Raw genomic sequence first — 26548 nt, 5'->3', positions numbered from 1 at the left:
ATAAGGAAAATGTGTTTCATATGTAACAAAAGGTGTAGAACTAGGGTCATTCTAGATTGGTGAATTGAGCAGCTAAATGATACCCAAGACTGCAGCTTTTTTTTACTTTCTTCTCTGTCAGCTACAATATGTCAGTTCCTCTTAGGTGACCTTTTGTTATACCAGGAAGCCTGTCAAAGCTCTGAGATTCACACACACATGCCAGTGTCCAGATGCATGAGGGAATGATCCTACCCTGTGCCCCTTTTGTAGAGAAAGGAACACCTTTGCAGGTTTCCTATAGACCTCTTCTCGTGTTTCTTTAGCCAGATATGGATCACATGCCCATCCCTTGGCCAGTCAGGTAGGCAAGAGGAATTTGACCAAATTGATTGGCTTAGAATTATCAACATTTTCCCCCAGGAGCTAGGGAAGTTCCCAGGTTCCTAAGAAAGATGTGGCTCCAAAGAGGATGAACAAAACATGAGGTTCTCTTTAAAAATAGAGCAGTTACTGGTTGGAACTGTTATAATCCTGATCTAAAAGACAAAAATCTGGGACACCTGGGTGACTCAGCAGTTGGGTGCCTGCCTTCAGCTCAGGTCATGATCCTGGAGTCCCAGGATCGAGTTCCATATCTGGCTCCCTGCAAAAAGCCTGCTTCTCCCTCTGCCTGTGTCTCTGCCTCTCTCAGTTGTGTCTCTCATGAATAAATAAATAAATCTTTTAAAAAAATAAAATAAAATAAAAGACAAAAATCTGGAACACCTGGGTGGCTCAGTTAGGTAAGCAGCTGGTTCTTAATTTCAGTTCATGCCATGATCTCATTCCCTCAAGGTTTAGAGGGAAATTATAAAGCAAATAATTCAGAGCCAAGTTAGGCTCCACGCTCAGAGAAGAATCTGCTAGAGGATCCTCCCTCTCCCCCTCCCCCCATCTCTCTCTCTCTCAAATTAATAAGTAAATCTTAAAATATATGAATAAATAAAAGACATAAATCTAAGGCCTAAAAAGGCTAAATAAATAGCACATCTGAGGTCACAGAGCTAATACAATGGCAAAGTGAGGCCTTGGAACTAGTTCTAACTATAGTCCAAAGTATAAACTAGTAAGGTATATAATTTCTACTGTATTTCTGGATAAAATAACTCACCTTTAAAAAAAAAATTTTACCAGGACACCAAAATGATTAGGCATCTAGATTAAATTTGGATTATGATTCCAGTTTTCTTTTTTCAGTTTAGTGTGTTGGGCCCAATTTTCGGTTTGCTCCCTTACCCCTCAGTTAATTTATAACTCCCAACACCCTAAGCGATTTTTATTTCTAAAAATTCCAGGCATCATCCTACCACGATGTACAAGATGTGCCATATTCTATCTTTATAAAATCATCTCTTGTTCTATGGAAGTAAAAATACCATTTGCATATCCCATCATCTTACATTTCAATACTATATTGATATCATGCCTCTTATAGTTGTAAAAGTTCATTATATTTTTTATATTGGGTCATTTTATGATGTCACCAAGTATCATTTTGTAAGTGCTATAAATATGTTTAAGATAATGTCTTTGAAAAAAAAAAGATAATGTTTTTGACATCAAAGAGCTTACCTTTGTAGAGATGAGCTATAAACACTTAAGGTTAAACATTAACAGTTGAAATTTTAAAAAAATAGAGGGCATTCTCTGGTGTAAGTAGAAAACATACTAGCCTCAATCTTAGAATATTTTCATCTTAAATACCAGTTTTATAACCTTGAACAAGTTGTTTAACCTTTCTAAATACACTTCTCTAAACCTAGGTTTCCTTTGAAAAGAAAACCGGAATAATAATGCCTTTTCACAGTTTTGTTATAAGGATCAAATGGTGCATTGTATACCAAAGTCCATAGTTAAGAGAAAGTGAGTGTACTTGTGTGCGTAAGTGATTTAGAGTAAGCCAAGAGATATGTAATTATCTAATTATTTATACCAATAGCAATTGCTTTAAGGGTGCAGAGAAGAAACCACAGATAGAAAGTTACCACTGAGTATCTAGTGGGGAACATGTAAACAACACAAATGAGCTTGATCCTGATAGTTTGAAAAAATAAGAGCAAGAAGCTGCCTATCAGAGCTGAGGACAGATGTCTTATTATTGTTCATCTTAACCATCTCCTCCTTGAGGACAAAGGACTGCTTCAAGCCCTAGAATATATAGCATTTAACACAGAGTCTTATACATAAACTCTTTATTAAAATGATTTATTCTCTCACTCTCAAATAAAATAAAATAAAATAAATAATAAAATAAAAAATAAAGGGATTTATTGAGGATGCCTAAGTGGCTCAATCGGTTGGGCATCTGCCCTCAGCTCAGGTCATGATCCTGGGGTCCTAGGATTGAGCCTTATGTGGGGATCCCCGCTCAGCGGGGAGTCTGCTTCTCCCTCTCCCTCTACCCCGCCCCCTGCTCATGCTCACGCTCTCTTTCTCTCTCTTTCTCTCTTTCTCAAAATCTTAAATAAAATGATTTATTGAAAGCAAATTGAATTCACTTATTACAATACTATTATATCTGTACAGTAAGGGGGATACTTTGGGAACGAAGTTAACTCATTTGGGCCAGTATTTGTGAGGCTGTTGCACAGCATTTGTGTTTCAATGCACTGTGCTGAGTCATGAAAGTTCATACAGTTTCCAAGAATGTCTTAATTGTGTGTGTCTTATTCCAAAGAGTTCTTTCTGTACCAGGAACGAAAATGGTTTCAACTTGTGTCATCTCTGACCAGTTGGTAGTAACTACCTGGGCCAGTACATTAGGAGGAACTGTGAGGCCACATCTGTATCCATCAGGAGGAAAGCAGAAATAATTTAATGAGGCCTGCCATGGACATGGGAGGGTGGGGACAATCCACATTCCGTGGTTTTGTCATCTCTGTTCTCTGTACTTTAGGAAGGCAAGGCAAAGGCCCTTGTTGCTCAGCAATTAACTAGCAATATATTGTTTGCATTTTTGTTTTAGTGTCTCTGGGTAATCAGTTTTTGGTGAAATTTTAAGCAATTTAGGATCATTTTCTATAACCTGTAGCTCTGCTCCTGGTTTAAAGGTAATATCTTATTTCAAAGGAAACAGATAGTAGTGAAGATGAGGACATTGTTGGACCAATGCCTGCAAAAGGACCAGTTAACTATAACGTCACAACAGAATTTGAAAAAAGAGCCCAGCGAATGAAAGAAAAATTGACCAAAGGAGACAATGTAAGTGTTAAAAAGACTGTACTCTGAGAAATAGGCTAAATGAATTAAAAATCTAAATTTTCCAACATTGCTTCTTTCATGAAAGAAATATATGCATATATGTATATAAAGAAAATTTAGGAGTAAGGTAACCCAGAAGCTGGAAAAGGAAAAGACTGGCAAATTTGCCTATCTAAAAATTTCGATATGGCAAAAGATAACAAAGTCAAAAAAATAATAAATTAGACAAAGGTATTTGTAACATACGTGAAAAAAATCAATCCTTTATATTAAATTCTTTCTCATAAAGTGTGTTTTTTAATGTTAAAGCCTCAATTAAGAAACATGCCCACTTACAGAATATTTTATACACACACACACTCTGTCTAAGCTCCTTTTTTTCTTTTTCCACTTTTTACTTCTCTTAAAGGATTCATCTAAACCAATTACAAGAGAGTCATGGATGACTGAACTGCCTCCAGAAATGAAAGACTTTGGTCTTGGGCCCAGAACTTTTAAGAGAAGAGCCGATGACAAATCTGGAGATCGATCGGTCTGGACAGACACTCCAGCGGACAGGGAGAAGAAAGCCAAGGTGAGAGGGTTGGTTTGTTCCTGTATTTCTGCCCGTGTTCACTCTATTTTGAAAAGATAAAAGGCATAATTATTTCAAGGTACTATTTTTAAAATTATGATTCCCAAGGGAAAATACAAATTTCCCCCTGAAAGAAAATAAGGAAAGTGATCCCAGTTGCTTACTATTTCCCAGTGAGCTGTCTCATTTAAATCTCAAGAAAACCCAGAGACATGGACTTACTGACTTCATTTTATAGAAGGAAAAACTAACTTTTATGAGGTCAACTTTTCTGGAACTAGAGGGCTGGTACATAATGAACAGTAGTTCTGTTCTAGAACTTCCTATAACTCGAAATCCCCCAGTGTTTATATACAACATCACACTCTCTCCATGAAACCAAAGCCACACATTGGCCTAGCAAGTTAAGTGATGCATAGAGACGCTCTCTCAAACTTACCTCAGGTGCATTAAGCTTTGCATTACTGTCAAAACAGGCAAGAAACGCTCTTATCAATAGTGCTGAATACTGTATGATCTCTCTTATATGCGGAATCTGAAAAACAAACAAAAAAAACCCAAGTTCATGGATATGAAGAACAGACTGGTGGCTGCCTGAGGTGGGGGTAGGCAAGGTGGGTGAAATGAGTCAAAAATACAACTTACCAGTTGTAAAGTGAATTAAGTCGTGGGGATATAGTGTACAGCACCGTGGCTATCGTTAATAATACTGCATTGCATATCTGAAATTAGCTAGGAGAGTGGATCTTGAAAGTGCTCATCATGGTGGAAAAAAAGTGTTACTGTGTTTAGTGATGGATGATACCTGGACTTATTTTGATTATTTTACAATATACACAAATAACGAGTCATTATATCATACACCTGAAACTAATATAGTATTTCATCGATTACACCTCAATTTTTTTTAAAAAAAAGAAGCACTTTCATTAGTACATTAAATAATTTGGGAAAAAAGAAAAAAGTATGGATAGAATACATTATTGACTATTTCTGCTTATTGCCAAACATTCTATTGTAAATTAAGAATTGAACCATTGTAAATTAGAAATACCCCGGCACTACTTTTGAAATTTACTCCATCTGAAGGCTTAATTCCCTTTAATTCAAATTTCAATGCTTGAATAATTGGTACCCGAGGGTTATAGCTTTATCAGTTTTGAGTAGTTCCACACTTCATTTCTGCCCCTAACTCTGTTTTAACTCATTACTGTCCATCAGTAATGAGAATTATGAGGCTTTCTATCTTCATTCTGTAACAATAAATCAAATACCTTCTCTGCCAGAAATTCTTTTGGGTGCAGGTAATAGCAAAATGAAAAAAGCTTCTTAAGGAGCTGTCATTTTTGTGGAGAATTGGTTGTAAGATGCACAGTGTTTTTCTTACAATGTGGATGATATGGTGAGGTCTCTAGACTTTAACACCCTACCTTGTATATGTGGCAAAATCACAAGTTCTCTTTTGTCCAGAAGATGAAGGTTGTAATAGACAGTTGAGGTGAACCGACAGGTGATTTTAGGCCCTGTGATTGAGTTCTTTAGATCCTCTTCTTTTCGGCACTGAAAGTGTTTTGCTCAGTATTACAGTGAACTCATAAAGGGGCTATTAATAACTCCTTAAATTTTACGCTATACTATATTAAGCATATGGTACCACAGACTTAGATTTATGGCATAAACTACACAGTTTCAGAGAGCTATTCATTTTCTTGTATATTTGATCCTGTGTATAGTTTATGACTAATTTTTGTTATGGAAGCTCTTAGCCAAATTTCCTTTTTGACAGGTTCTCTCAACTCATCTTTCTTTTTTTTTTTTCTTTTGTATTATTCCTATGGTACCATCTTTTTTTTTTTTAAGTTTTTATTTAAATTCCAGTTAGTTAACATGCAGTGTAATATTAGTTTCAGGTGTACAACATAGTGATTCAGCACTTCCATACCTCACCCTGTGCTCATCACAAGTGCCCTCCTTAATCCCCATCACCTATTTCCCCATCCTCCACCCACCACCCCTCTGGTAACCATCAGTTTGTTCTCTTCAATTAAGAGTCTGTTTCATGGTTTGCCTCTCTCTCTTTTTTTCTCCATTTGCTCATTTGTTTTGTTTCTTAAATTCCACATATGAGTGACATCATATGGTATTTGTCTTTGACTGACTTAACTTCACTTAGCATAAAACTCTCCAGTTCCATCCATGTTATTGCAAATGGCAAGATTTCATTGTTTTTTTTTTATTTCATTGTTTTTTATGGCTAAGTAATATTCTGTGTGTGTGTGTGTGTGTGTGTGTGTGTGTGTGTGTGTACACACCACCTCTTCTTTATCCATTCATAAATTGATGGACACAGGCTGTTTCCATAATTTGGCTGTTGAAGATAATGCTCCTACACACCAGGGTGCATGTACCCCTTTGAATTAGTATTTTTGTATTCTTTGGGTAAATACCTAGTAGTGTGATTGTTGGACTGTAGGATAGTTCTAATTGTAGCTTTCTGGGAATCTCCATACTGTTTGCCACAGTGGCTGCACCAATTTGCATTCCCACCCATAGCCCACAAGGGTTCCTATTTCTCCACATCCTCTCCACCACTTGTTATTTCTTGTGTTTTTTATTTTAGCCATTCTAACAGGAATTTATCCATTTCTTCTAGATTCTCCAATTTGTTGGCATCTAGTTTTTCATAATATTCTCTTAAGATTATTTCTATTTCTGGGATGTTGGTTGTCATTTCTCCTCTCTCATTTGTGATTTTATTTTTTTGGGTCCTTTCTGTTTTCTTTTGGATAAATGTGGCTAGAGGTTCATTAATTTTATTAATTTTCTTTTTGAAGAACCAGCTCCTGGTTTCATTGATCTGTTGTCTTTTAGTTTTTGGCATTTATTTCTGCTCTATCTTTACCATTTCTGCTAGCTTTATGCTTCATTTGTTGTTCTTTTTTCAAGCTCCTTTAGGTATAAAGTTAGGTTCTTTATTTGAGATTTTTCTTGCTTCTTGAGATGGACCTGTATTGCTCTCCACTTCCCTATGAGGACCACTTTTGCTGCATTACAAAGGTTTTGGACCACTGTATTTTTGTTTACATTTTTTCCATGTATTTTTTATTTCTTCTACTCATCTTTTTTTTATTTAAAGATTTTATTTATTCATTCATGAGAGACAGAGACACAGAGAGAGAGAGGCAGAGACACATGCAGAGGGAGAAGCAGGCTCCCTGCAGGGAGCCTCGATCCCTGGTCTCCAGGATCACACCCTGGGCCGAAGGCAGCAGTAAACCGCTGAGCCCCCTGGGCTGCCCTCTACTTCTCTTTCTTTTTTTTTTTTTTTTTTTAATAAATTAATTTTTTATTGGTGTTCAATTTACCAACATACTACTTATCTTTCTTTTTAATATTTGACTTCCCGGCATAATCTCCCATGCCACTAAGTCTCACATTCACTTAGCCAACATGGCCTAAAGAGGTAAGATTGCTCTTTAGAAAGAAATGGACATGTTCAGTATAAATTGACTGACATCTATTATGTTCTCATCTCCCTTTTTTTTTTTAAGATTTTATTTATTTATTTATGACAGACATAGAGAGAGAGGCAGAGACACAGGCAGAGGGAGAAGCAGGCTCCATGCAGGCAGCCTGATGTGGGACTCGATCCCAGGACCCCAGGATCACACCCCGGGCTGAAGGTGGCGTTAAACCGCTGGACCACCAGGGCTGCCCCCTCATCTCCCAATCTTGACTAGATATATTAACTCTAGATATATTAACTCTATTAGATGGTCAAGTTTTTTTTTTTTTAAAGATTTATTTATTTATGATAGACATAGAGAGAGAGAGAGAGAGGCAGAGAGAGAAGCAGGCTCCATGCCAGGAGCCCGACGCAGGACTCGATCCTGGGTCTCCAGGATCGTGCCCTGGGCCAAAGGCAGGCACCAAACCGCTGAGCCACCCAGGGATCCCTAGATGGTCAAGTTTTTGTCTCTATTTACCATAATATCATTGTTCTCTTAATATTTATAAATGAGAACATCTGGGCAGCCCAGGTGGCTCAGCGGTTTAGCGCCACCTTCAGCCCTAGGCCATGATCCTGTAGTCCCGGGATCAAATCCTGCGTCGGGCTCCCTGCATGGAGCCTGCTTCTCCCTCTGCCTGTGTCTCTGCCTCTCTCTCTCTCTCTCTCTCTCTCTCTCTCTCTGTGCCTCTCATGAATAAAATCTTTAAATAAATGAGAACATCTGTTTTCTAGGAAAATTTTATAAGAAAATAAGAACTGAGCTATTTCTGTATTTTTAACATACTTCATTAAATACGGCATTGTTTTTAAGTAGGCTCCACATCCAATGTGAGGCTTGAACTTACAACCCTGAGATTGAAAGTCACATGCTCTACCAACTGAGTTAACCAAGCACTGTTTTGTACATTATTAAGATAAAAATTGCAGATGACCTCCTTGGTTTTCTTAAGCAGATAACAGCAGTATAAAATATGCTTGAGAACAGTGGTTTTCAATGGTCTTTTTATGAGCTGTTATCATTCCTGGTTGGAACTATAGTCTCTAGAATCTTTTTTCTAATTAAAATTTGTTGGAAATTTACCTAAGTACTTCATCTTGTGTACGCACAGTTGTTAAATTTTCTTTTAAGTTCATATCCCAATTGTTCATTGTTGGTATATATTGTATATTGACCTTGTATCCTTGCAGCTTTGCTGTAGTGTTCCAGTATTTTTATAAATGCTTTGGAGTTGTTTTTTTTTTTAAGATTTTATTTATTTATTCATGAGAGACACAGAGAGAGAGAGAGAGAGAGAGAGAGAGAGGCAGAGACACAGGCAGAGGGAGAAGCAGGCTCCATGCAGGGAGCCAGATGTGGGACTCGATCCCCGGTCTCCAGGATCACACCCCAGGCTGAAGGTGGCACTAAACCGCTAAGCCACTGGGGCTGCCCTGGAGTTTCCTATAATCACGTCATCTGTGAGTAAAGATAGATGTATTATTTCTTTTCCGAACTCCTTAAACCTTGTCTTTTTATTTTTCTACCTGAAGAGTGACTTTACTAGTTTTAAAAACAGATAATATAGGATTTCTTTATTAAGAGTTTATTTTTAAGTAATCTCTATACCCAACGTGGAGCTCAGACTTACAACCCCCAGATCAAGTCACATGCTCTACTAGCTGAGCCAGCCAGCTGCCCCTATAGGATTTCTTTTAAAGTCTAATTTTCTCTCTTTTTTTTTAAGATTTTATTTATTTATTCTTGAGAGACACAAAGAGAGAGGCAGAGACACAGGCAGAGGGAGGAGAAGTAGGCTTCATGCAAGGAGCCTGATGCAGAACACTATCCCGGAACTCCAGGATCACGCCCTGAGCCAAAGCAGATGCTCAACAGCTAAGCCACCCTGGCATCCCTAATTATTCTCTTTGCCATCATTGTTTGTCAAACTCCTTTGTGAGTTTGATAAATAAGGAATTTCTTCCAGTTACTTGATTGAACAGGTTTCTTCTTGTTTTTAAGAAAATCATAGAGTAGAACTTGAACAATCCCTTATCAACTATATGTATATATATTCCTATTGGGAAAAGATTCATCAATCTTAGTTTAGTCTCTTATTACTCAGTCTGAATAAAAATAATAGTTGTTTTTTTTTTAGTTTTTCTTAACTATATGGCTCAATAGTATATTATCTGTGTTCATTCTTCAGGAAACACAAGAAGCAAGGAAGTCATTTAATAAGAAGGATGAAGAACATGTATTGTCAGGAAGGGAAAAGAGGTTGGCTGAGCAGGTGTCCTCATACAATGTAAGTAAGAATAAAATATATACGCGTTTATTCTTTTTAAGAGTGGTCATAAGTTTTGTCATTTTTTTTAAAGATTTATTTATGTATTTGAGAGAGAGAGTATGTATTAGTTGTGGGAGGGGCAGAGAGAGAATCTCAAGCAGACCCCACACTGAGTGTGGACCCCAACTTGGGGCTGGATCCCACAACCCTGAGATCACAACCTGAGCCAAATCCAAGAGTCAGATGCTTAACTGACTGTGCCACCCAGGTGCCCCAAGCTTTTTTTTTTTTTTTCTATCCTTTAGTATTGTCTTTCTTGTTTCTCTTTCTTTTATACATCTTCCTTTTTACCTCGATCTTTTTCTGCATGTATGCCCTGAGAAATATCCCACTTTGTTGTATTATATATATTTATCTTAAATCCTTTTTATAGGATTTTGGTAGGATTTTTTTTGTATTCATGTAATATTTTCAATTTGTATTTTTTTTAAGATTTTATTTATTTAATCTTGAGACACAGAGGAAGAGAGAGACAGAAACATAGGCAGAGGGGATCCCTGGGTGGCCCAGCAGTTTGGCGCCTGCCTTTGGCCCAGGGCGTGATCCTGGAGTCCCGGGATCGAGTCCCACATCAGGCTCCTTGCATGGAGCCTGCTTTTCCCTCCAGAGGGACTGCCTCTCTATGTCTATCATAAATAAATAAATCCTTAAAAAAAAAAAAATAAAGAAACATAGGCAGAGAGAGAAGCAGGCTCCATGCGGGGAGGGACTCGATCTCAGGACTCCGGGATCACGACCTGACCCAAAGGCAGACACTCAACCACTGAGCCACCCAGGTGTCCCTTTCAGTTTACTTAAGTTATATATCAGAAATTTAATTTCTAGAGATTAGTAACAGATGATCAGAAAACAAGAGCCCTGGCCTTGCAGATACTACCACCCAGAGCCGCCTGCGCCACCCAGCCATGGTCAGTCCCACCATGTTCTTTGACATCACTGTGGACTGGGAGCCCCTGAGCTGCATCACTTTTGAGTTGTTTACAGACCAAGTTCCAAAGACAGAAGAGAACTTTCCTGCTGTGGGTACTGGAAAGAAAGGATTTGGTAATAAGGTTCCTGCTTTCACAGGATTATTCTAGGACTTACGTGCCAGGGTGGTGACTTCACACACCATGACACTTGTGGTAAGTCCACCTGTGAGGAGAAATTGGCTGATGAGAATTTCATCCTGAAGCACATGGGTCCTGGCATCCTGTCCATGGCAAATGCTAGACCCAACACGAATGATTCCCAGTTTTTCATCTGCACTGCCAAGACTATGGTTGGGTGGCAGGCAGGTAGTCTTTGGCAAGGTGAGAGAGAGCATGAATATAATGGAAATAATGGAGCAGTTTGGGTCCAGGAGTGACAAGCCCAGCAGGAAGATCACCATTGCTGACTGTAGATAAATCTAATAAATTTGACTTGTATTTTACTTTAACTACGAGTCTATTCCTTTGATAGCTCAGGAAAGCACTCCTTTACCCTCATCTGCTCAAAAAATCTGATAATCTCTATGCCCTCACTGCAGTTCAGTGGATTCCATATTTTCCTTACTCCCTTCCCAAGTCTAGCCGGATTGAAGAGTTAAGCTTATGATTGTGAAATAAAAACTAAACAGCAATAAAAGAAAGCAAAAGCCTTACTAATTCCTAGAGATCCTCAGTTCATATTTTATATTATAAGCAGATTTGGAATATTCAATGTGAACATTTAAACATCGGAGAAAAGAATCTAAATTTATAAACTAAACAGTTTAGTATTCATTTGACATTTTGTTATTTCATTATATTCTCTTACTTTAAAGAAAAAAGCAAAAAACAAAAACTGGTGATTGTTCTAGCTCAAAGAATAAATGTAAATTACTAAACCTTTCAGCCCTGCAGTGTTCAGGTATTTAAGGAAAATTACCTGTTCTCAGTATATTAGTTAATGAAAAGTTCCATAAATGTTAAAAACATAGTTAGCATGATTAGTTGGACAGTACACAAACAGTGAGCATACATGAAACATTCTTGGAAACTGACCAAAACCTCCACTTACGCGGGACATTTATGAAAACTGATCAGCTTAAAAGTCAAATCTCAACAAAACTAAGAATCACTATCATTAAAGCCATGTTCTCTGAACTCAAGAAATTTAAGTAAAAATTCAGAATAATTTAAAAGACTTATACAAGTGGAACTTAGAAAAATTCAGAATTTGAATTTTGCATGAAAGACAACATGAAAAAAATGAAAAAAAAAAAAGACAACATGATAATGAAAGTTAGAAAATACCTAGACATGAATAACACAAAAATATGACATATCAAAAAATGTATGCAATGCACTATCAGGTGGTACTTAGAAGCAAAATTTATAGCCATAATGAATTCTGTTAGAAAAGAAGAATAGCTGAAAATCAATAAGCTGGGCCTTTTTCCAAATAGGCATTTCTTTTTTTTTTTTTAATACATGGTTTAATACCTGTGCTTTTATTTTTTTTTATTGGAGTTCAATTTGCCAACATATAGCATATCACCCAGTGCTCATCCTACCAAGTGCCCCCCCCCCAGTGCCTGTCACCCAGTCACCTCAACTCCCCCACCCACTTCCCTTTCCACTACCCCTTGTTCGTATCCTGGAGTTAGGAGCCTCTCATGTTCCATCACCCTCACTGATATTTCCCACTCATTTTCTCTCCTTTCCCCTTTTTTCCCTTTCACTACTTTTTATATTCCCCAACAAATAGGCATTTCCTATACTACACCTCCCCTGTGACCCTACAGCATCATCCTGGGCATCTACTTAAGGCAAATGAAAACCTAACCAGCACAAAGATTGAATATGCTTTATCCTTAATGTCTTCAAAAAGACTTCTATGAGAAGCTCTGCCTCTGAAACTAATAATACACTATCTGTTCAAATAATTCAAATAGTTGAATTTGAATTTATTTTTTTAACTTTTTTTTTTAAGATTTATTTATTCATGAGAGACAGAGAGAGAGAAAGAGAGACCCTCCTCCTGTGTCTCTGCCTCTCTATGTCTATCATAAATAAATAAATAAAATAAATCTTTAAAAAAAAAGATTTATGCATGTAAATTTACCTTAAAGGAGAAAATTGTGAACAAATGTGGAGTTCTAGCTAATGAAATGAATGCTAAAGTACTTAAGGATTGTGTAATGATGTCTACAGTTTACCTTAGAATGCATCAAAGGGTGCCTGGATGGTACAGTCGTTTAAGCATCAGACTGTTAATTTCGGCTCATGTCATGATCCTCAGGATCCTGAGTTGGAGCCCTCTGATGGGTTCTGTGCTGGCTGTGGAGCATGCCTAAGGTTCTCTGCCCCTCCCCCAGCGCCCCTTCTGTGCTCTGTCTCTAAAATAAAATAAGGCAGCCCAGGTGGCTCAGCAGTTTAGCGCCACCTTTAGCCCAGGGCGTGATCCTGGAGACCCGGGATCAAGTCCCATGTCGGGCTCCCTGCATGGAGCCTGCTTCTCCCTCTGCCTATGTCTCTACCTCTCTCTGTGTCTGTGTCTCTCATGAATAAATAAAATCTTTTTAAAAAAATAAAAATGAAATCTGTAGGACAGGCCAGATCCTGTCTTGGATTTGGCAAAACCTATTAGGGTTTGTAAAAGCCCTCCTTAATGTTCGTTCATCATGACTGCTTAATCATTTTGCTTCATGATCATATTCTGTCCATACTCTGCACAAGTAAAGATTTTCATCTCTTCCTCTCCCCTAGGAATCAAAAAGATCAGAATCTCTTATGGACATTCATCATAAGAAATTAAAAAATAAGGCTGCCGAAGAGAAAAATAAGCCCCAAGAAAGAATACCATTTGACCGTGATAAAGATCTCAAAGTTAATCGGTTTGATGAAGCTCAGAAAAAAGCTCTGATAAAGAAATCTAGAGAACTAAACACCAGATTTTCACATGGCAAAGGCAGTATGTTTTTATAAGTAAGTATATCTCAGTGGGGTATATTTCCAAACTGATAAATTTAAACTTTTCTAAATACGCTGTTATCTATAAGTAATTGTGTGTAAAAATTTATTTCCTTTTATAATAAAGTAGATTATAACCTGAAAATCTTTTTTGATAAGTCAACCATGAGTTTTTGAATATTCAGCCCTGTGGGATAAAAAATGTAGTTAACTGGAAAAGTAGCCTTGTCTTTAGGCATTGCTATTAACCAGGCATTGCTATTAAAAACACTAAAATTAAATTTTAGTTTAAAAGAAATGGCAAAGGAAAGAATGGTTTAAGGTTGGGTAAATATGCATGCTTTTTTAAAAAACAGAGAAAGGAGATGTGTTTATCATTTCTGTGTTAAACAAGGTCACAGTTAGAAAACGTTCATTGCTTTGAAAGCTTCTGTTTAAGTTAAGGTTTAAAATCATATCCTTCATCCAAGCCCAATCTGACCAGGGTTCATAAAGGTGAGTAAGGAATTACATAAAAGCTGAGGTTGCTCCTTAAAATCTTTAATTGTATGAAACCTACATCAATATTAAAATATGGCTTTAAAGGAAAATACAGGGGTGCCTGGCTGGTTCAGTCGGTGGAGCATGTGACTCTTGATCTCAGTATTGTGAGTTTGAGCCCCACGTTGGGGTGTAGAGATTACTTAAAAATCTAAAAAAATTAAAAATAAAGGAAAATACGGTTAAGGTTAGAAACATTTCCAACTTACTAAACTTTCTTATTCTTACTTCAGGGGGATTTCCCTGTGCAATGAAGAAAAGTTGAAGAACAGTCTTTTGTCAGTCTGTCCACCTTTATTCCTTTGTTTTGAGTTTCTTAAAATTAGAGATTACTTTAGTCTTAAAAACCATACAAACTTACCTTGTGCTGTATGTCCTGTAAGTCACGTGGAAACCTAAAGTCAGTATTTCTTATGTGGAATAGAATTTTATGTGTCTTTGGCTTCTGAGGAAGTGTGGGCTTTTCTTCAAATAATTATTTGAGGGCAGCCCGGGTATCTCAGCCGTTTAGTGCCACCTTCAGCCCAGGGCGTGATCCTGGAGACCTAGGATCGAGTCCCACGTCAGGCTCCCTACATGGAGCCTGCTTCTCCCTCTGCCTGTGTCTCTGCTTCTCTCTCTGTGTGTCTCTCTCATGAATGGATAAATAAAATCTTTTTTAAAAAAAAATAATTATTTTGAGGATCTCCCACCTATTCCCTAATTTTTGTGGTGTCTCCCAAGTATTGTGTAAGATCTGTTCAGGACTATTTGCTGAATCTCCACCAGTGTAGACCTCCTCATCAGCTGTTCCTAACCTGCCCTGGAGTAAGTGTGTTGAGTCCTTGCAGTAAATCCATGCATCTGAAATTGTTCGGGTTTTCCCTCTAAACTGCAGCCAGTGAATACACATTTACAAATAGAGGGCTTGGAGATTTTGTCTGTTTTGTTGACGTTTTGCTTGTTTGGGCAACCAGGGCTTTTCGTTTCTTGTTTGGGTTTTTTGTGTTGGTTGGTTGGTTGGTTGGTTTTTAAGTAAGAAAGAAGGGCCTATATGTTATCTCATGTACTAAGAAAAACTAATTTGATTTTTCCAACTTTGATAAGTACTTCTAGGAGAGGCGATCTAAGGGACAAAATATGCCATTAACCATTAGCGGTGTGAAGTCAAAGACTTGGTCTCTCTGGGCTCAGCCAAAGCTTTCTAAGTCTTTAAACTTTGCTTTGAGACTTATTTTACCCATTTATATTTAACAGATTTTAGCTAATTTATTGGGGACTGATCTTTTATATCAATCATGAGTAGTCTTTTTTAAAAATCAAATTCATAATCTTGAAATACAAAAATATGAATGGAAACTCTAATCATAACCACTCTAATGAGAGTACGTAACTTGGTAATGCTTTGAGGCACTGTCTCTTAAGATGTTAAATAGAACATTCTAAATAGTTAATGCCTAAATTCAAATTCTCTTAGTTATGTTTTCTTACAGAGTCATCCTAATTGTTCACTAGTTCTGTGTTCTAGTTTTGATAAAGCATGAGGGGTTTTGTTTTTTTGTTTTGTGTGGGGGGAAAAAAGAATACAAAATGAGAGACTAGGTAGGAGGTGGGAGGTTTTAATGGAAAAACATTTCTGATTCTTAGTTCATTTAGGCTTTGTGAAAATTGAGTACAGTGAACTGTTGAGATTATGGCACAAGTTATTCTTCGTTGCTCTTTTATGATATCAGCGTAAACAGTAGCCTACTCAAGGAGTGTAGCTTTTAAAGAGATGAATTCTCCTAAGCAAACTGAAACAGCTTCTTGTCTAAGCAAAATTGAACAGAGCTACCGTTTGACTAAAGATGTCATTTTTAGTAATATTTTCTGAATGCAGAACATTGTGCAAAAGCATCCTTGCTCTCATTTAACTTGGTTATAATTTTTCCTGGATGAAAGGAAGACATGTTTTCTAGTTCCTCACCCTTCTATAAATTTCTAACATACAGTTTTGGGAAACTTTGTATTTTTTAAAGTAAAAATATCACCTTTGGTTACTTCTTTTTCTTTGTTTTATTCATCTTAAAGGGATAGGATATTTCTGCATCACATAGTTACTTGTTTTTCCCGTCCCCTTGAAGCGTCTTTGTCCTCTGCAAAAGAGAGAAAAACCTCTTCTCTCTGCTTGATGCTTTCCATGAGTTACCATCTTACTGCTCCCTTGGGTGTAATGCTCTTTCATGCCATCCCAGTTTTAATCAAACGTGAGGCCAGACCAGAGGTTTTTATGCCCTTCGGAGAGACTAAGCCCAGTAGAATAGCATTGATAATAAAAGAACAGAGTTGCTATTTACACAGAATGGAAAGGTGCTCAGGACAGCCCCTCCCCTCTTCCAAAAGTGGTAAAAAGCCTAATTAATTCAAGTCTCCATTCATCTGGCAGAAAATTAGCATCATTGACATCTTCTAATAAGACCTTTTTAATTTCTTGCACTTCTTGGCTAAGTCTTACAGAACTGTGGCCTCCTTTGAAACTTAAAAATGAAAGGAAAAATTAAAAAGCAACACTAAGTTCAAAAGATGAAGCAGGGACAGCCCAAGTGGCTCAGCGGTTTAGCGCCTGCCGTTGGCCCAGGGTGTGATCCTGGAGACCCGGGATCAAGTCCCACGTCGGGCTCCCTTCATGGAGCCTGCTTCTCCCTCTGCCTGTGTCTCTGCCTCTCTCTTTTCTCTGTGTGTCTCTCATGAATAAATAAAATCTTTAAAAAAAAAAAAAAAAGATGAAGCAGATACTGTAACTTTCTTTTCTGTTGAAGGTGACATCTAAGTTCATTGTACCTGAAATTACATGATTTTTGTCCATCTCTGTAAGTTGTCATCTCAGATAGACTAAGTTACTTCCATGAATAACCACATTACTGATAAATAAATGGTGGCATTAGCAGGGAGAGGATTGGGAGTGGGAACAGAAGATGAGAGATGGTGGCTACGCCATTCATTATCACATAAATTAGAACCTTTTTATATTAGCAAAATATTATAAATTAAACCATTGCTCTTTAAAAAAACAAAACGACAACAAAAATCATGGTCTTACTAAGAGGTTTTCAGTCATGTTTGGATATAGCAGCCATTTCGCATTTAATTTAGCTCTTGAACTTTTAATAGTTCTTTTAATTAATGAGTTTTTTTAGAAGCGAGGTTGAGATTGGCATGGTACCAAAACTTCCTTGCTCCAGAATAGATTAATAGTTATTCTATAAATTATTTGGTCCCCAAACATCACGGCACTTTTTATTTCTTATATGGGGTAGATCATGTTAATATTATTACTCAGAAACATATAATCATGGGAGATAGGTTTTTTAAACTATAAGAGTCTTTGTCTTGTGTCTTTTATACTTCCTTCATGGTGACGATAAACATTGTTAGAAAAAACAACTGTCTGTTGAGTATTGTACCTACGAGGAAGAATTAACATGGAGGAAAGTGATTAGAGATAGTGCCTGTGTAATATCCGTGCCAAGTCTTCTATTTCGTGATATTAATTTATTTTACTTTGGTTTTTGACACCATCATGAGGTCTAAGTCTGCAGTTACAGAGGTCATGCATTTCCTGCTATAAGAGAGGTATATTTTTTTGCAGCTTCAAAAATTGTTTAACTGTGACTGTGGTTTGTAAAATACTATAAAGAGCTATACACTGCCCCTTTGAATCTTTTCATTTTGAACTTTACAATAAAAGACTGTTTTTAGAAAAGAATTCCTGATGTATAATTTTTTATGTATAAATAAAGTTTCATCTCTATCTGAGAAGCTGTGGTCTTTTCTTTTTCTTCTGTTTTAATATTACTAACTCATCTGAAGCAGGCAATCTTGGCAAAGAGAATATTCCACAAAAATACATTCTGGCCAACTGGATCATTTTAGGAAGACAGCTCACTTGCCAAGTTTTCATTATCCCAACATAATTACAAACAGTAACTGTTTTCTTTAGACCTGCAAGACAAATTGGAAATGCTCTTAAGAGCACCATGGCACAAGAGGGCTAGCACTGGTTTATCACCAAGATTCCATTGTTTTGGAACGGTCGGTGGGTGCTTTCAGGAGTGTTTGATTATCAGCTTTTTTCTTTCCTTTCTCTACTTCCCAAATTCTTTGAGAACACATGTATTCTTTTATCATTTGGAGTGGAGGGATTATCCCCCCTTTTTTTTAAATCCTACCCCCCCTTTTTTTGTTTAAATCCTAATTTTTTATTATATAGGGTTAGTTGAGGATGAGAAACTTTTCAGGTAAAAATGATAAGGAACGTCTTTCTGAAGAGATGTCATTTAAGCTAAAACCTAAAAAATGAAAAAGATGCTAGCAGTGTGAACAGTGACTGACCACACATGCAAAGGCCTTGAAGCATTAGTTCTGAGGTGTTTGAAGAACTGCACCAGGGTGGACAGTATGTAAGAAATACAGGGGCTCAGGGTTGGTCCTTGCTACTGATGCCAGGAACCCAGATAAAGGCATCTGAGCAGTTAGAAGGTGAAAGGAAGCCTCCCAGAGGAGAGTATACTTTGGCCAAACAAACATCACACAGGAGTTAGCCAGATGGGTCCTAACACCAAAGATCTGTCCTCCTGGCCTTCGAGGATTCCCAGCCATGTCTGAATTGATCCTTCAGGCCCTTGCTCTGAAGACTGCACGTACTCCACTAGTGTCAGCAGCAGAAAATAAGTGCATTGAACGTCTGCCTATACTTGTCCCCAAAACTACTTCAAGCACAGCCGGGGCCGTTTGTCTATCTTTCAAGATTTGTCATAAATTATTGTTCATTTTCTCCCCATAGGCCTAATTATTAAGGATTATATACATTCTCTTTAAGAGCTAAATAGCACCGGATACCAAATGAGTAAATGAATCTTTAAAATTCAGGGCTTGGAAGGAGATTTTCACATTTCTATTTCTTGCGATCCTTGGACCGCCATCAGAATCCACTGAGGAGATTGATTAAATGCAGGTTCCCAGGCCCACCCCTCTGGGAATCCTTGAGGTTAGAGCCCAGAGAATCTCTGCTTTTAACCATCTCTCAGGTCATCCTTTTGTAAAAAGTTTGAGAATCACTGCACTTACCATATCCGTGATCATCTTAGGTCGCACAGCTGCAGCCACTAGTACCAGCAATAACTCCCATTAGGAAGAGTAGGTTGTCCTTCCTATTGGGGGAACTGATGCCTAAAAGGGTATATTCTTCAAACATTTTGACCAGCCAGGTACCACGGGGCTCAAGATTCTACTGGCAGTGAGAGTTTGGTTTCATTAGATTGCCTTCTCGTAGGCTCCTTTTAACATGGAAGAGTCTTCAGGAGGAGGAGTGGGTTATAAGATCTTTGGCGCTGGCTGGTGGCTCTCAAGAGATCGCCGAGTACCCTGGAAGCGCAGAACACACGCGTGCGAACCACGAACTCCAGAGGTGGTCTCTGCCTTGGGACTTTTCCTTAGCAAAACTCACCAATGTTGAGGTCTGAGATAACTGTGCCTTGACAGCTAATTATTTTAACTAAAGAACGTTGAAAGCAAGTGAGTTTACTTTTTGGATACCAGTTTCTACATTTGCTAACAAAAGAACAATGACAGCAGCTAAAGGAATGTCAAGGAGAAACAAAGGGGCATGATTGTTTTAAAGCTGAAAATTTTCAAGGACCTATGCTAGAATATTTAAAAGAACTGCAGAACTCAGTTCAGGTCTCTGATAACCGCCTCTCTACATCCAACCTTTCCATTTGGTCTCCTTAGGATGAGGTAACGTGGGCCAAGCATGTGAGGAGTTATTTAGTCCTAAAGTTTTCATACCGTCAACGCTCTGAGATGAAAACAGATGTGCTCCTTTTATCACTGGGCACAAGAGCCCTCATTAACATAGGAGAATTAGTGATCCTATGCTAATTAAGAGCATAAACATTGGAAACCAGCCTGGAATGGAGTCCTGGCCCTGCCACTAGCTGTGAGGACTTGAGAAAGTTCCTTAACCTATCTCAGCCCAAATAGGTCTTAAAATGAGACCAGTAATACCTCAAAGGGTGGCATGAGGATTACAGAGATGACACATGCCAACAATTAGCACAAAACCCAACAATAAACGGTGGTTATCATTGTAGACCCCTGGGTGAGAAGCCCGCTGAGACAACTTCTGTAGACATATCCACTCATATAATCTCAGAGTAGTCCTATATTTATCAGGGATCTTGGCAGCAAGTGATAGAAACCTAATTCAAACTGGCTTAAGTGAAAAAAAAGATCATTTATCCCCTCATGTAATGAAAAGTACAGAATGTAGCCCTGGCTTTGGGTACAGCCGGATCTGAAAGCCCAAATTATGCCATCAGGATTCCTGTCCCTCAGCCTGCCTTCCTCTGTGTGGACTTCGTGGCTAGGTGGGCTTCCTAGTTGATGACAGACGTGGATAGCAGCACTTCTAAAGTGACATCCTACCAGCTTGGCCACCCAGTGAAAGGAAAGCTTCTCCTTCCCATTAAATTCCAGCCAGAGCCCAAGGACTAATGCTAACTGACTCTGAGGACAAGCTTTGGTCATTTGTTCACCCATGAGTCCATCGTGGTCAGGAGACACAACACCCCGCAACCCAGGCTGGTTCCCATCCCCTTCCTGTGGAGCCAAACCTTACCCAACCACACAGACTTCAGAGTTGGGGGTGGGGGGGTAGTTCCCTAAAACAAAGTGGAGGTGCTATAACTGGCAACAAAGTAACAGGCAAAAACAGCTGATGCTTCCATTAGCCCCCATCCCAGGTTTCATTCCCACCTCTTTTCTAATGAGAACACCAGCATTCTGTTTACCAAAATGAGAGATCACCCCCCTACCTGTCAGTCCTCCCCCGGTTATCAGTATGACTCCCTGGACATCGTGCATCTCCTTTCCATTAGGAATATTCTGGTGCAGGTAGTGGGGTACTGAGCCCGTGTGCAGGGAAGCGTGGGAGGGGGCACACACTGAGCGCTGCGCAGATGCCTGCGCCAGGTGAGGTCCCACCCAGTGATTGCTCCTACTTTATTGGCTTCCATCAAGTCCTCTGATGCCAAGAAGCACACTCAGCACGAGGTCGATGGGAAACGAAGCCCTCACCGGATCTTCAGCTGCGACGTGTGGCTCACGATACAATCCAAAATGATTGATTCAGCCTTTCTTTCTACGAATGACAAGAAAAAGGAAAGGGAAATGACAAATGATGAAAAGTTGCCAGCTTCAACCCAACCAATAGCAAGGAAGCTTGCCCGACCTTGCCAATTAATCACGGATCTGGGATAGGAGGTGTTCAGTGTCTGAGGAAGCTCTCGAGAGGGGGTAGCCAAAGTGAGAGCCACACCCCCCAGATCATAAAACTAGGTGGAAGCAAGAGGAGGGAGGAGGGAGTCTCAAATGTCTCTCCCGAGCACCTGGAGGACTAGGCCTGGAGAAGACTAGGTGCGGACTAGGCCGCACAGTGGCCCCCAAAAGGCATGTCCACCCAGAGTCTCAGAATGTGGCTCATTGGGAGCAAGGGTCAGGATCTCAAGATGAGATCATCCCGGATTTAGGGTGGGCCCTACATCCAACCACTGGTGTCCTTATCAGAGAAAGTTATATTTGCCACAAGCCAAGGAACTTTACAAGCCCCCACAAGCTGGAAGATGGGAGGAACGACTCCCCCCTGGAGCCTTCAGTGGAAGCCTGGCCCTGCTGACACCCCTTGATTTCGAGCTTGTGGCCTCCACAACTGTGAAAGATAACTTCTGCTGCTTTCAGGTGCCAAGTCAGCGGCAGGTTTTGGGGGTTTTGCAGCAGCAGCAGCAGCCCTAGGCAACTAGGAACAAGATGGGAGCTGGATTCATCTTCACTTTCTCAAGGTGGCCTCGTGGTAGCAACTCCTAGGCGGCCCCTGGCACTGTGAGGGCCCCGACGGGCCCTGGGTTTGTCAGACGCTCTGCCGGTTCTAGTCTCTGCACCATGAAGTACCCCTAAAGGGAAGCGGAGGGGTTTTTACCTAAGGAAGGGAATATATCCTACCTAGGCAGGCAAGCCTTGAAAGCAAACACGCTCGTCAGTAAAAAGCCTGACACGGAGTAGTTGGAAATGGATTTTTTTTTAAGTGTTGTCAAGTGGAAGTCGTTCTGTAATAAATTGTTGTTTAAAATTAGCAATCGGGGGGCAGCCCGGGTGGCTCAGAGGTTTAGTGCCGCCTGCAGCCCCGGGTGTGATCCTGGGGTCCCGGGATCGAGTCCCATGTCGGGCTCCCTGCGTGGAGCCTGCTTCTCCCTCTGCCTGTGTCTCTGCCTCTCTCTGTATTGCTCATGAATAAATAAATAAAATCTTTAAAAAGAGAGAGAGAGAGAGGAAAGAAATACGAGGGGGGGGGGAAGTGGTGCTACTTCTGGACAAACCTATGGTGGGTCTCCATAGAAAACTGTTTCTTGGGGCACCTGGGTGGCTCAGTGGCTGAGTGTCTGCCTTCGGCCCAGAGTGTGACCCCGGGGTTCTGGAATCGAGTCCCCCCATGGGCTCCCTGGTGGGAGCCTGCTTCTCCCTCTGCCTGTGTCTCTGCCTCTCTCTGAATAAATAAAATCTTTATTTTTTTACATTTTTTAATTTAAATTCGATCTGTCAACATACAGTTGCTCATCGCAGGCTCATCCCATCCAGTGTCCCCCTCAGTGCCATCACCCAGCTACCCCCCACCCACCTCCCCGAATAAATAAAATCTTTAGAAAACAAAAAACCGACTTTCCCATTCTGATTTCAATACCTCAAGAAAAGACATAACATGTAAATCAATAAATACTTTTGATGGTGGGGGCGGGAGAAAGAAAAGAAGAGACAGAGGAAGGAGGCCTAGAGCAGAAGGAAATCCGTGAGCTCCTGCCTACACCTATGCGTGGAGCTCCCGCGGCGTGCGAGACGTTGGCCTAGAGGTAGAAATGTAGGATGGTCGCGGTCCCCAGCTTCCCGGGGTCCCAGGGGGGACAGCACCTGCACAGCCGGGGGGGCGCCGCGGGAGGGGGCACCCAGGGGCGTGGGGTGCGCACCCAGGGGCCAGGCCTGCGGGAAAGGAAGGAGCCCGGGGGCGGGGGGGGGGGATGACTCAGAGGAATAATCAGGTGGAAAAGGCTGGGGTTCAGGGTGACGCATAGGGTTGGCTTTGAAGGAAGGACGAGGACGCCCGCCGCCCTCCAAAGGCCGGGGAAACGGGGATGCGGACGGTCCCCATCGGTGAGTGCTCCCGCAGCAGGAAAACGCTTCTACCGGCCCCCCTCAATTTGCTGAGGTGAGGGTCTCTGAACCTCTCAGGGTGTTGAGACTGATGAGCTCTGCACCTGCCACACCTGCCACACCCCCCACACCTGCTGCACCTGCCTCCTGCCGCACCTACCGCACCTGCCACACCTGCCACACCTGCCGCACCTACTGCACCTGCCGCACCTGCCGCACCTACTGCACCTGCCGCACCTACCGCACCTGCCACACCTGCCGCACCTGCCGCACCTACCGCACCTGCCGCACCTGCCGCACCTACTGCACCTGCCGCACCTACCGCACCTGCCACACCTGCCGCACCTGCCGCACCTACCGCACCTGCCGCACCTGCCGCACCTACTGCACCTGCCGCACCTGCCGCACCTGCCGCACCTGCTGCACCTACTGCACCTGCCGCACCTGCTGCACCTGCCGCACCTGCTGCACCTACTGCACCTGCCACACCTGCCGCCCCTGCCGCACCTGCCGCACATGTTTTCGGGGAACCGGTTTCCTGGCCTCCTGAGCCCCCCCACCCCGCGGACTCTGGGTGCCAGGGGTCATTTGCTGGGAGGAAGGGGTCAGCACCCCAGACGCTGGGCACGATTGCCAAGGTGGCGGGGGGCGGGGGGGGCAGACGAGAGGGACCCAGACCCGGAGGAGCAGAAGGCGACGTCCAGGCTGCCCTGCGAGCCTTCCAGAAGGATGGAGAAGGTCGGTGCGGGAGCGCTGAGGGGAGGAGCGCGAATTCCAGGCGGGCTGGGGAGGGGCATGAGGTGGCGGCCAGGGGCCCCGGGAGCCCCCCACCCCCCATCCCGAGGATGCAAACCCGGTGGAACCTGCAGGCACCGCAGCCCCTGGGCCCTTGCCCCCGTCCTCACCTCCTCTCCCTGGAGGCCCCACTGCACCCCCTCTGCACTCGCCTTTCAGGCCCCTCTTCCCCCTCCAGGCAAACATACTCAAGGCCCTCCTGTATTTAAAAATAAAATAATAACAGGGGCACCTGGGGGGCTCAGGGGCTGAAGGTCAGCCTTCGCTCAGGGGTCCTCGGATGGAGCCCCCATTCAGCCTCCCCGCAGGGAGCTTGCTTCTCCCTCTGCCCCTGTCCCTGCCCCTCTCTCTGTGTGTCTCATGAATAAATGAATAAAATCCTAAAATAATAACAGCAACAACGACAACTTTCCTTCGAGGATAAAGTTGGGAATGGGATGAAAGCTCATCTGTCACAGAAAGTTCTGAAGCAGACACAGATACTAAAGGAGGCATTTCACATCAGTGAGAGGGGAAGTAATTATCCCACAAATGGTGTCCAGACTTCTCAGTAGACACGTGGACGGGAAATGAGGTTGGATCTCTGTCTCATGCTGTAGATCAAAGCAAACTCCAGACAGATTATATGTTTAAAGGAGAAGAAAAAAATGAAACCATAAATGTACTGGAAGAAAATGTGAGAAAATTTATTTCCATGATCTCAGAATGGGCAGGGACTGCCAAAAGATAATGTGACATCTAGAAGCCCTAAAATAAAATGTTGATAAACTGGATGATATTAAAAGAAAAATCCTGCATAGAAAGCAGTCAAAAGACGAATGAATATTTGCAGCTCACATCACAGACCTAAGTGTGATTTCCTTAGCATTTGATTAACTGATAAAAGTGGAGAAGAAATTCAACAACAATAAGGGGCACCTCCTGAGTGGCTCAGTTGGTTAAGCAGCCGAATCTTGATCACAGCTCAGACCTTGATCTCAGGGCTGTGAGTTCAAGCTCTGCGTTGGGCTCTAGGATGGGCACGGAACCTACTTAAAAAACAAAACAAAAAAAATCGACAACAACAACAAAAATGAACAAGTCAACAGATAAGTGGGCAAAAACTAGTACAATTCATAGAAACAAAACAGTTGAAGCTTAAATATTGGAAGAGGAAGTCAACCTTGCTCATAAAAAAGACATGCAAATCAAAACTACACTAAGAAACCACTTTTCAATTAATAGGTTCGGAAAGGTAAAAAAAAAGATGTTAAAACGCTCTGTTGGCAAGAGTGGTAGGAAATGTGTTCTTCACATTGTTAGAAGGACTATAAACTGGGGTGGCCTTTTTGGCGATTTGTGACTATTCATAAAAATCACATACAACAGGGATCCCTGGGTGGCGCAGTGGTTTGGCGCCTGCCTTTGGCCCAGGGTGCGATCCTGGAGACCCGGGATCGGATCCCACGTCGGGCTCCCTGCATGGAGCCTGCTTCTCCCTCTGCCTGTGTCTCTGCCTCTCTCTCTCTCTCTCTCTCTCTCTCTGTGACTATCATAAATAAATAAAAATTTTTAAAAAAATCACATACAACAGAACTATTCCACTGCTAGGAATTGATCCTACAGGTAAACCGGCACGAGGAGAAAATGACATGTCATTTTACATTGAGCGTGTCTGCAAGAGCAAGAGATTAATGCCCAGCCTAGGGGACTGGCTATAAAGAAATTGAAACGCTGCTATTTAAAAGAATGAGTCAGGGGAATCCCTGGGTGGCTCAGCGGTTTAGCGCCTGCCTTTGGCCCAGGGCGTGATCCTGGAGTCCCGGGATCAAATCCCACATTGGACTCCTGGCATGGAGCCTGCTTCTCCCTCTACCTGTGTCTCTGCCTTTCTCTCTCTCTCTGTGTCTCTCATGAATAAATAAATAAAATATTTAAAAAAAAGAAAGTCCTGCCCCCCCCCAAAAAATGAAGTCTCTAGGCAGACGGCTTTCCTTCAGTCTGTTGCTTGCTGGACATCTCTACTTGATGCTCACAGGTCCTTCCCACACATGACCAACCACGATCCGTTACCTGCTTTAAATCAAAATGTGTTTGTAGAAGCAAAGAATACGTCAGAGAGAATCTATAAGAATCCCGTAGGCGCGGCTGCTGTCCTCTGACCCCTCCTAGATTGCCTGTGAACAGGCCCCTCATGTTAGGCCCCCCAATCCCGAGTGCAGGGGTCATTCTTGAACTTAGCCATGACCACAAGGCCGTAGATAAGCACTTCGTGATACATCAACCTGATTGTGTTGCTCCCCCCACGTGACATCTTGCAGTGACACCGTGGCCTCCAGATGAAGGGGCCACGTCCTCCCGGCTGCAGCTGAGGCTTGTGTGGGAGCCTCCCCCCAGCCTCTGTGTGCGCCCCTGGGCTCACCCGTGCACCCCCCCCTTCTGCCCCGTGATCGGGCTGGTCCTTCCC

General features: G+C 41.4%; 1 protein-coding gene and 1 pseudogene across 1 annotated transcript in view; both read left to right on the top strand.

Annotated features, from left to right (window-relative positions):
• Window positions 1-17865, top strand: part of GPALPP1 (GPALPP motifs containing 1) — a 40449-nt gene extending 22584 nt beyond the window's left edge. The window contains exons 5-9 of the mRNA XM_026017214.2: window positions 3091-3222; window positions 3632-3796; window positions 9494-9592; window positions 13348-13566; window positions 14325-17865. Of these exons, the coding sequence (XP_025872999.1) occupies window positions 3091-3222; window positions 3632-3796; window positions 9494-9592; window positions 13348-13566 (615 nt within the window). The 3' untranslated portion in view covers window positions 14325-17865. The remainder of the gene's footprint in view (window positions 1-3090; window positions 3223-3631; window positions 3797-9493; window positions 9593-13347; window positions 13567-14324) is intronic.
• LOC112933898 (peptidyl-prolyl cis-trans isomerase A pseudogene) lies at window positions 10521-11074 on the top strand (annotated as a pseudogene).
• Window positions 17866-26548: the final 8683 nt, after the last annotated feature.

Source organism: Vulpes vulpes, chromosome 6 (genome assembly GCF_048418805.1).
Source record: "Vulpes vulpes isolate BD-2025 chromosome 6, VulVul3, whole genome shotgun sequence".
Classification (NCBI taxonomy): Eukaryota; Metazoa; Chordata; class Mammalia; order Carnivora; family Canidae; genus Vulpes; species Vulpes vulpes.
The sequence above is the reverse complement of the archived record's forward strand: the minus strand, read 5'-3'. Positions and strand labels throughout refer to the sequence as shown.